The 12,242-nt window shown below is 33.1% G+C and overlaps 1 protein-coding gene across 3 annotated transcripts in view; it reads right to left on the bottom strand.

Moving 5' to 3' along the window:
- Window positions 1-9,478: 9,478 nt before the first annotated feature.
- The window catches only part of FOXN2 (forkhead box N2), a 53,407-nt gene continuing 50,643 nt past the window's right edge, over window positions 9,479-12,242 (bottom strand). For 2 of the 3 annotated variants that reach the window (XM_061211104.1, XM_061211105.1), the window contains exons 5-6: window positions 11,814-11,882; window positions 9,479-10,296 (exon numbers count right to left, since the gene is read on the bottom strand). In XM_061211104.1, coding sequence (XP_061067087.1) covers window positions 9,773-10,296; window positions 11,814-11,882 — 593 coding nt within the window. In that variant the 3' untranslated portion in view covers window positions 9,479-9,772. The remainder of the gene's footprint in view (window positions 10,297-11,813; window positions 11,883-12,242) is intronic. The other variant, XM_061211106.1, reaches the window with a different exon arrangement.

The following is a 12,242-nucleotide window of genomic DNA, read 5'->3' as shown; positions in this document are numbered from 1 at the left end:
ATCTCATATAACCTAAACTTACACCTAAAGGAACTAAAAAAAGAACAAACAAAACCCAAAGTTAGAAGAAAAGAAGTAATAAAGATCATAGCACAAATAAGTGAAATAGAGACTAAAAAACTATAAAAAAGATGAAGAAAACTAAGATCTGGTTCTTTGAAAAGATAAACAAAATAGATAAAATTTTAGCCAGACTTATCAAGAAAAAAAGAGAACAGTCTCAAATAAATAAAATCAGAAATGAAACTTACAACTGACACCACAGAAATATAAAGGATCATAAGAGATTACTATGAACAATTATACACCAATAAAATGGACAACCTAGAAGAAATGAACAGATTTCTAGAAATGTATAACCTCCCAAGACTGAATCTGGAAGAAATAGAAAATATGAACAGACTGATTATCACGAATGAAAGTGAGCCAGTAATTTAAACACTCCCAACAAGCAAACGTCCAGGACATTTCAGATGGCTTCACAGGTGAATTCTACCAAATATTTAAAGGAGTTAACACCTATCCTTGTCAAACTATTCCAGAAAATTGCAGAGAAAGGAATGCTTCCAAACTCATTCTTTGAGGCCAACACACTCTGATACCAAAACCAGACAAAGGTACTATAAAAAAAGAATATTACAGGCCAACACAAGAACATAAATTCAAAAATCCTCAACAAAGTATTAACAAACTGAACTCAACAATACATTAAAAGGATCCTACACCATGATCAAGTGGGATTTATCCCAGGAATGAAAGGATGGTTCAATATCTCAAATCAATCAATGTGATACACCATATTAACAAACTGAAGAATAAAAATTATATGATCATCTCAATAGATGCAGAAAAACTTTTGACAAAATTCAATATCATTTATGATAAAAACTCAGTGAAGTGGGTATAGAAGGAACATAACTGAACATATGACTTTTATTAAGTCATATATGACAAACCTACAGCAAACACTTACAACTACATCAAAAAGAATAAAGTACCTAGGAATAAATCTAACTAAGGAGGTAAAAGACCTGTACTGGGAGAACTATGAGACATTGATGAAAGAAATTGAACATAACACAAACAAATATTCCATGCTCATGGACTAGAAGAATTAATATTGCTAAAATGACTGAATTCCCCAGGCAATCTTTCAGATTCTATGCAATCCTATCAAAATACCAATGCATTTTTCTCAGAACTAAAACAAGTACTTTGAACTGAAACACAAAAGACCCTGTATTACCAAAATAATCTTGAGAAAGAAAAACAAAGCTGGAAGTATTATGCTATTTGATTTCGAGGTATACGACAAAGTTACAGTAAACAAAACAGTATAGTACTGGCACAAAAACAGACATATACATCAGTGGAAGAGAACAGAGAGCCCAGAAATAAACCCATGCTTATAATATCAATTAATCTATGACAAAGAATCAAGAACACACAATGGGGAAAAGACAGCCTCTTCAATAAATGGTGTTGGGAAAACTGGGCAGCTACATGCAAAAGAATCAAACTGGACTACTTTCTCACACGATATACAAAGATAAACTCAAAATGGATTAAAGACTTAAATGTAAGACCTGAAGCCATAAAATTCTTAGAAGAAAGCTTAGTAGTATGCTCTTTGACATTTGTCTTAGCAATATTTTTCCCCTCAGGCAAGGGAAATAAGCACAAAAATAAACAAAAGGGACTACATCAAACTAAAAAGCTTTTGCACAGTGAAGAAACTATTAACAAATGAGAAAACAGCCTTCTGAATAGAAGAAAATATTTGCAAGTGATATAACTGATAAGGGGTTACTATCCAAAATGTAGAGGACTCATACAAGTCAACATCAAAAAAACAAACAACCTGATTGAAAAATGGGTAGAGGACCTGAATAGACATTTTCCCAAAGAAGACATACAGATGGCAACAGACACATGAAAAGGTGCTCAACATCAATATCATAATGGAAATGCAAATCAAAACCACAGAGAGATATCACCTTACACCTGTCAGAAAAGCTACTATCAAAAAGACAATAAATGACAGGTGTTGGGAAGGATGTAGATGAAAGGGAACCCTTGTGCTATTTGTGGGCATGTAAATTGGTACAGCCAATATGAAAAACAGTATGGAGATTCCTCAAAATATTAAAACTAGAACTACCATGATCCAGCATTTCCACTTCTGGGTATTTATCTGAAGAAAACAAAAACACGAATTCAAAAACATATATTAATCTCTATTTTCATTGCAGCATTATTTAAAATAGCCAAGATATGGAAGCAACCTAAGTGTCTACTGATAGATGAATAAAGATGTGGAATATATACATACATACACACACACACACACACACATATATATCTACCTATCTATCTATATATATATGCCATAAAAAATGAAATCTTGCAGCCTATAACAATATGGGTGGACCTAAAGTGCATTATGCTAAATGAAATAAGACAAATACAGTATGATTTCACTTATATGTGGAATCTAAAAATCAAAACAAATGTAACAAAACAGAAACAGATTCATAGACACGTATATAGAACAAACTGGTTGTTGCCAGAGGGGAGGTGGGATGGGAGAAATGAGTGAAATAGGTGAGGGAGATTAAGAGGTACTAATCATTTTGTAATGTATAAAAATATTGAATCACCATGCTATGCTGTACACTTGAAACTAATATAATATTGTAAGTCAATTACACTTCAGAAAAATTTGTTCATTTCATCTAAGTTGAATGTATTGGCTTAACGGTCTTAATAGTACTCTTTTATTATCCTTTTAATACCTGTAGGATCTGTCCTTATGTCTCATTTCATTTCTGATTTTGCTAATTTGTGTCCTCTTTTTTTTTCCCCATTAATTAATCTGGCTAGAATTATATCACTCTTATTGATCACATCAAAAATATTTCATATATTTTGCCCAGTTTTCTGGTTGTTTACAGAGGAGCTTAAATCTGACCCTGTTACTTCATTATGGCTGCAAGTCAAACTGTCAGGGTGAAACAACGAGGACCTACTGTATAGCACAGGGAACTGTATTCAAAATATTGTAATAACCGATAATGGAAAAGAATCTGAAAAGTGTATATATATATATTCAGTTATATACATATAATTGAATCTCTTTGCTATACACCTGAAACACTGTAAATCAACTATATTCCAATACAAAAAAAAAGGGGGGAGAAAACCAAGTCATGGAATAAAATTGGGGGGAAAAACCCAAAAACAAAGTGTTAGGGTGATTTCTTAAACCGCATACACCTTCATCGGCTTCCCTAGGTACTTAAAATAAAAGCCCAAATCTTTAATTTGACTCACATGGCTTTGCAAAGTTTGGCCCCAGTTCTTTTGCTTTGTAAGACTAGCCTGTTAGTTCACTGAAAATCTCACGTTTTCTCCAATCACAGGGCTCTTAGTGAATGCTGTTATCCTTGCCCAGAAGAATTTGCCATGCTTTCATTCCCAAATTACCTGCTTCTTTCAGATTTCAGCTTAAATTACATTCCTCAGGGTAACCTCCCCTGAAACCCCAGATTAAATGTTATATACTTTGAGAGCTCTTTATTTTCTTCTTTCATGGCAATCACCACAATTCACAATTGTGTTTACATTTTTAAGAGAGGGATTGTCTATTTTTCTTCTTAGTGTGTGTTGTGTGTCCAACACTTAAAACCCAGTGCTTGGGATTAAGCACTGAAATACTTCAGTGAAAAGATGTTAGTTCACAAAGGGTGTGCAACTTTTTGTCAATTCGTCTCAGTATACAGGATTATCATATGAATTTAGTTCCATGGCAGAGCACTTTATTTATTTAGCCTCGCTTAAAACACCAAGTCCTAACCACTGGACCGCCAGGGAATTCCCGACTGCAGAGTACTTTAATCTGGCTGCAGTCTCTATTTCAAATTCTCAACCAGCAGATAGCAATTTTGTTTCAGGTTCTTAAATCTCCCCTAAATTAATAATTTTTACAATCTTTCTTTTCTGCACAACTCCTAGTTTCCTCTATTATTAAAATTTCCCAACAAGGTGGATTTGTTAAGTATTTACTTGAACCAAAACCTCACGGTTAAGGAAAATCTATAATGGAAGAAAATCCACCTAAACAAAATTTCTGTGTAAGAATCACTTTCAGTTAAGGAGGGATTGTTGTTTATCCACTATATTATGAGGTACATAACTTGCCCTGAAGTTCACTGAAGAGTGTTTCTAGTTTTTCCAACAATCTTTTTGAACACAAACTATCCTTAAATATGTTATATTCTCTGTGTAGCACATGGCTATTTTAATTTAGAGGATAACAGCGTCTAAACATTCCTCTACTTAAAATTTCATGGAGCATATTAATATGGCTATTTCTTTTTTTTTTTTAAAGGAATATTTTTCTTTTTAATTAATTAATTAATTTATTTATTTTTGGCTGTGTTGGGTCTTCGTTTCTGTGCAAGGGCTTTCTCTAGTTGCGGCAAGCGGGGGCCACTCTTCATCGCGGTGCGCGGGCCTCTCACTATCGCGGCCTCTCTTGTTGCGGAGCACAGGCTCCAGACGCGCAGGCTCAGTAATTGTGGCTCACGGGCCCAGCTGCTCCGCGGCATGTGGGATCTTCCCAGACCAGGGCTCGAACCCGTGTCCCCTGCATTGGCAGGTAGGTTCTCAACCACTGCGCCACCAGGGAAGCCCCAATATGGCTATTTCTAAGATTAGTAATTAATTTCATTCTTAAAGATTCTCAACACTTTTATATCTAAATTTTTGTACTTTTTGCTAGTTTCATTCCCCCCCCCAAAAAAAGATCCATGTCCTGAAATTCTTGAGGAAAAGACTAAATATGTTTTAACTGATATTTTAATATTTTTCTAAAAATGGTGTATAAAAATTATACTAGCTCAGAACTTGTATGAGTGAGAAAGTGGTGAATCTAATAGTGAGAAAAAGATTCTCTCTTTAAAGGGACAAATACATGAATCCCAAATGGCTATTTTTAAATGAATCTGGATTTCAAAGGGAGTTTAAAATCAATATGGCTGTCTCACCAACTCATTTTGAATACACAACTCTAGGTAGATACTACCATTTAAATGACCAGCACAGAACTTCAAAGAAGTGACAGGGGGAATTAAAATCAAATTATTGGTTGTAGATTATTCCATTTTACAATGGATGCCCAATTTTTAACAGGTGGTTATTATGGGTATTTTTAAAGTAAAACTACTGTACAGTTGACCCTTGAGTAAAGTGGGTTTGAACTTCGAGGGTCTACTCATACTTGGATATTTTTCAATAGTAAGTACTACAATACTACACAGTCCACGGTTGGTTGAATCTGCCTTTGCGGAGGAACTGAAGATACAGAGGGCTGACTATAAGTTATATGTGAATTAACCTCCACGTTGTTCAAGGGTCAACTGTATTTAGAAATAGTCTTTTTTTTTGGCCGTGCCGTGTGGCTTGTGGGATCTTAGTTCCCTGACCAGGCATTGAACCCAGGCCCTCAGCAGTGAGAGTGCACAGTCCTAACCACTGGACCGCCAGGGAATTCTCAGAAATAGCTTTGATAATTACATATTCTAATCAATTTTTCTTAGTTATATTTCAAAATATCTCATTATATATACGAACAGGAAAAGTTCAACTTCAGGAAAAGAATAATGTAATTCACACTATTTTAGCTTTCAATGATTAAGATGACATATAAAAACCAGGAAAAAGAATACTTTCAAAAAATAGCCTTTAAAAAATTCTGAAATTAAAACTTTTATTCTTCATCTGCATGACTCCAACTTTGTAACACTGGAATAGAAGGAGTGTGTGAGTGTGTGTGTGTGTAGGAGTATGAACCACCTACATCTATACTACCAACCCCCAAAGGACAGAGAAAGTACAAGTATGTTATAAAACAAGGTTTATTCTGTAATACTTTATCATAATGAATTGTATCTCTTTGGTAAAAATAAACTTTATAAACAATTTAATAATCAGAGATTAGATACAAAAACTAAACATTTGTTAAGTTGTTTTTAATATGAGCAAAGACTGGCAACTGAGAAGTGGTTCACTTGGACTGGTCATCTACTTACTGGCAATTATAACTCAAACTCAGGGTAATTTTTATGCTACATTAGAAAAGAGGATAAGGACAGTTTAATAACTCAAATTTCTTGAATCAGAAAGCATTCTTACACCTTCACTTAAAAATAAATAATAGTTACAATGAATTGGCAATTATACATTTTTATACACTATATAATGGCAACATAATACTTTAAAATTAAGCACTTAGTTTAATAAGAAATGTACAACAATTTTAAAAACAAGTTTTGACAATGGCACTGGCAGTTAGATGCAAAACATGTGCTTTAAAAAAAATGGCAGGTATAACATTAAAATACTCTACTTTGTCTTTCAATAAATATTTTGACTACATCATTAACATACTAAAGCAAACTTTGTTTAAATCAAAGCTTATATAACATTTCAAACTAACAAAAAACTATAAAATATATGTAAACTAGAAAGCCTCAAAGTTTCTTAATTAAATGCTATGGTCTTCACAAAAGGTTGTTAAGTTACTGTAGTATTTAAGACAATAGTCTTCACAGCTTTGTGAAGTATTCACATCTGTTGCTTAAATTGCTGGGAAAGGCCTCCTGGTCTACCAAGACACACACATTCCCCCCTTAAAACTTTCTCTAGTTTTGAATTCGTGCTAACATATATTTAACTGATGACCTAGTATGACCCTTTACATAATGCCTCAGAAAGTAGCAAAAGAAAAAATATATATATTCTAAACTTTACTATATACAAAGGAATCTGAGTTAAGAGAAGTCACATTGGTTACAAGGAGGACATGAAAGGCTCAAAGGTGGAAAAAAGGAGGTGATCCACCAATAATTAGCTTCTCCATGTAATACTTTCTTTCTCTGAATTTGAAAGGTAAAATAAAACATGAACTAACTTAGTAATATATTGCACAAATAAATTTCAAAAATACATATTCATGAAACACTGATTCTATTTGGGATGTGAAAGATGAAGATTAACTGTTAAAACTTCTACTAGGGATCTATTATAAACTGGAATTGGTTGTAACAATTTATATTGATGCAAGGTAAATCATATGTTAGTTTAAGTTACAGTTTTAAAATATAAAATCTCTCCAGGATTGCCAAGTTGTTTTTATTATAGTAAAATTTGCTAGTAATATATTCTTAGAAATACAATTTCCAGTCCATAGGACTTGAAATGACCTTCCTTAACTGGGTGGTTATTAGCCATGTTTTTATCTCAACAAACCTGAGGAATGGGATGTCTATGGAAGTACTAATGGGGGACCATAATTAAAAAGGTTCTTCACCTTAAAAATAACTGCCTTGGTAAATCAGCACATGGAAAGTGATGCACTGAATTCTATATAAGAATTCAATATAAAATATCCTATAACTTCTTCCTGTTAGGTTTTAGTGTGAAAGTTTATTGACCTTGCTAGTGATGAACAGAACTTTTAACTTTTAAATTTGTGGGAAGAGTACAATGAAGAGGGAGAGAAAATCAAGTTTAAAGAGTTATTGTTATTTATATTAAGACAAAAATAACTTTGAAGATCTCTATTTGAACTGGGAAGGACTTTCCCCCTCCTTATCTTATTTTCCTTTACTTCACAAATGCTAATTATCTAATGGACAGACAGAACATTTGTGGTACAGAATTTCAGTTGAACAAGATAAATTGGAACCAGATCATTAAAACACTGTTAATAAGGTCTATCCAGAGGGCCACAGTAAATAGCTTAAAAACGTTTTGTTATTAAAATGATTTTTATAATCTGTGTACTACTTATACCGTGGTAAAAACAATTTTTGGTGTTATGGTCACTGTCTACAGTAAAAGATGTTAACTTGGGTTAGCCATTTTCTGTAGCAGATGTGACATATATGAAGAACAAAAAAATCCAATACCTCATCCTGCACACTTATTCATTATCAACAAATTGAAAGATTACTATTTTTCAACAGCACCAATTCTATTAATGTGGCTATCCAGGTTCAATTACAATTAACATGGGAACAGGACAGATAATATTAATGTTGTTATCCCTGGCTTAAAGTCTTGCCAACTGAAAAAGACGTTTTCATTATGCTTCTCATTTCAGTTTTGCCCAAATAAACTCTACAAGTTAAAAATATTTGTTTGTTTAAAAAAAATCCAAGAAAATGCTTTATTGTCATAGAAGTAGCTGACAGTAACAAACCAAAATCATGAGCTTATGTGTGTATGTATGTATATGTCTGTATGAAATTATCAGAAAATGAAAACAAGGTCATTGTCTATGAAACAGGATGTAGCATGAGATAAGACTGAACTTTTGGAAAGTTGCTTCTGCCGTTGTAAAAAAATATATAGTGAATAAGTTTAGTTTTATTAGTATCCCTTGTTCCTTTTGAATGATATAGTCACATTATATAAATGATATGAAAAAATGTATCATACAAGCAGATTTGTTCAAATACTGAAAAAGGCCTTGGTCAATACACATTTCGAACAGTAACAAAATCTTTTAGCATGGATTTAATGGCACATAATAGGTATTACACTGCCTCCTCAAAAGGATGTATCATATAAGATTTAATTTTATACGAATTTTGAAATCCACGAAGGCATTTTGTCTCTATAGTTTTGTTAAATCCTTTAACTTAACTGGGTGCACATACAAATTTAATTCATACAAAGTTTGGGCAGAAGTTTTTTCCTAAATGATCTACCTTTATTTACGATAACATAAGTAATACGTATTCAAAATGTTTATATTAGATTACACTCCATTCGTACTACAAGATTCTCAGAATGCAGCACATTTAACAAGCAAATGAAAGATCCTCTTATTGCAGAAGTGTGCCAAAATGGGTGTTAACTTCCTAATACACTCTATGGCTATATCCTCTCATTGGATAGTTTCTCCTCAACAAAGACAGTTAGTGGCTAAAATTTAAACAATGGTTGCAAAGCACTTTGGGAAAGAACAAATGGCTCCAATAAATGCTATGCAATATCTGGGAAGTTAAAAAATTTGAAAGATAATATTGTAATAGGAATTAGAGTGTTCTTAAATGAAATTACATCACAAAATTGCCTTTTCTAAATCCTAGAATTTTTGCTATACTGCCTATGTATCCAAAAGGAACTTTCTAGACATCTAGGATCTTTTTCAATTTATATTCAACTTTGTTCATGTGTCAACAAAAAATAATTAAAAACAAAAATTAAGACAAAATAAAAAATTGAAATCTCATCCTACTGGATTGCATGTGTCAAGAGAGGAGTATGTGAGAAAGAAAGCAGCAAAATTTTTAGCTGGATCAGCAACTATAATTAATTACAGATTGGAAGAGAAAATGAAAAAAATATGTTACAGAGTTGCCAATTCTTACATTTGGACACAATAGAATAAAAGATTTTCCCTACAACTTTAAGACAGAGGCTGGGGATTTTTTTTACATAATATTTCCAAATCTTATCACACTTATCACAGAAATTATGCTTTTAGGACTTCACATCATATTTATGATTGGGCATGATCCTAACAGCAATTATTTAATAAAAATTTAAAAAACAAAAATGTTTAGAAATAAACAGGTAATTAGCACCCCTCCCTCACCCTAAAACAAAAGAAGTCCATTATGGCTTTGATATCCCTTGTAAAGAATTAAGTAGAAGAGTATTGCCACATTTAAAAATAATTTCACACTAATAAGTATTTCTATTTTTTCCGCTGCTTTTGATTTTGTGTCTTTGCAGTACTTATTAGGGAACCTAGACATGTACGAATTCCAGCAAGGTGGAGCAGAGATCCAGCTGCCTCTTTGAGCTCCTCATCAATTTCTTGACATGACTGTTTTCGCATCTTTTTGTCTGGCTGCCCTCTTTCAGAGGTATCTGCACAAGCCTGTGATGCATAGCCACTGTCTCCAAGAGGATCATCTTCATAATCAACGTCTGTATCTTCTTCACTGTGAAATCCTTCACTGCCATCACTTCCTACATGGCTACTCTTTGGGATAAATTCATATACCTCATCCACAGAAGACAGGGAAGACACACTAGACCTGGATGCACAACGCTGTGCTGTCATGCTACTTGCACTGTAATTGTGGTCTTCTTTTGGATCAATGCTGGTGGCTAAAGAATCACTCTCGTGTAATCGCATAGCACTGGAATGATTAAATGCATTGCTATAACTCCTTTTTTTTTGCACTGCTGTTTTAAGAGGAAGAGGCTTCTCACCTGTGGAAAATAAAGCTTCCATCAATAAATCAAATGCATTTGATTGCAGAAACAGGCCATTTAAAACTACTATATCACTCCTGAATAAGTGCTTTAGATCGGTAATGTTTTGTGGATTTTTAAATTTTATGCAGACCATATCATCCTGTAGGTATTAATGTGAAACATTTTTAAACCACTTAATGGTATGTCTTGACCTTTCCATGGATAATATAATTACTTTGAGCTGCTTGCACAGAATGCCTCAATATCAATGTGCCACTGGTTAGCTAACCATTTACTTATTGATATTTAGGTTGTTGCCAGTTTTCCACTATTACAAATAATACTGCAACGAAAATCCATCCACATGCCTTTTCTTACACATATGCAATATTTTTCTAGGAGAGATAACAAGAAATACAATTAATAAGTAAAAGAATACACACATTTTAAGTTTTAATTGGTATTTTCAAACTGCCTTCCAAAATGGTTGTACCAATTTATATTCTACAGTGTATGACAATACCCACTTCCTATACTTAACCCCTAATATTATCAATCATTTTAATTTTTCATAATCTCATGGACAAAAAGATAGTATCTCAATATTGTTTCATTTTGCATCTCCCTGATTTCTAGAGAAGCTGCATCTTTTCAAACGTGTGTTGTCCATCTATATATTTCCTCCTCTGAGGCCCACCTATTCATATATTTTGCTGACTCTTCTGTTGAACTGTTTCCTTATTTCTTACTTATAAAATCTTTTTTATATACACATGTATACTCAATATTATTCCTTTGTCTGTTATATAAAGTGAAGAAGTATGTTGTCCCAGTGTTATGCTTAAAGATATCTGCTGTTGTCAGAACTCTAAAATTTTGATGTTTAATTAAATTTACACAGCTTTTATGGATTTTGCATTTTGCGTCTCATCTCAAAAAAGGCTTTTTCCATTTCAAGGTTATAAACATACTTTTCTATGTTTTCTTATTCATAGCTTTCATTTTTACTTTTAAATCTTCAAGCTTAATTTCTAAGTATGCTATTTATTTCTTCATTTCTTGGTCAATGTAACAAGATCTACCACAGCATTAACCTCGATCTCTCAATTTCTCACATAAATTAAAAGAAATACAATAAAACAGAAACTAAGTTATTCAGATGAAAACACAATCTAGTTAGAAAGAAGTAATTTTGCCTGTAACACTGAAATATTTTGCATTCTAAATGACATTTGAGGGACTTCCCTGGTGGTCCAGTGGTTAAGACTCCATGCTCCCAATGCAGGGGGCCCGGGTTCTATCTCTGGTCAGGGAACTAGATCCCACATGCCGCAACTAAAAGACGCCGCATGCCACAACTAAAGAGCCCACATGCTGCAACTAAAAGAGCCTGCATGCCACAGTGAAGATCCCGTGTGCCGCAACTAAGACCTGGAGCAGCCAAATAAATAAATATTAAAAAAAAAAAAAAAATGACATTTGAAAGGCACTCACAAAAAATGTATTTTAAAAAGAAAAGCATGATTGCTTACATTCCAAAATTCCTTGTTCTATAGAAGTATTTAAAAGCATCATTGCAGTGGCAGCGTCAATATCAGATTCTGAAAAAGGAAAAGAGTGATAATATTCATGTTCTTTATAAAAGAGAGTCTATTATAAAGGAGAATTAAGAGGTACTAGAGATAATGAAAGTTCTCTTCTTTAATTATTCACAATGAAAATAAGAACCTGACCTGCATTTCAATAAGGATTGCCCTTAAACAGATTAAATTAGCCAAGAAAACACAAAAATATTAATACTGTCTTTAGTCATAATTATATACAAGCCTACAAATACTACAGATTTATATAATACTCAAGAGCTCAAACATAATTATGGATATTCCATAAGAAAAATGGGTTTTAAAAGGCTGGTAAAATCAGCAGGTTCTATTCCAGAGGTCATTATGCTCTCATACCTA

Source organism: Eubalaena glacialis, chromosome 14, assembly GCF_028564815.1.
Source record: "Eubalaena glacialis isolate mEubGla1 chromosome 14, mEubGla1.1.hap2.+ XY, whole genome shotgun sequence".
Taxonomy (NCBI): domain Eukaryota; kingdom Metazoa; phylum Chordata; class Mammalia; order Artiodactyla; family Balaenidae; genus Eubalaena; species Eubalaena glacialis.
Note: the sequence above shows the minus strand (reverse complement) of the source record. Positions and strands in the feature narration are given on the sequence as shown.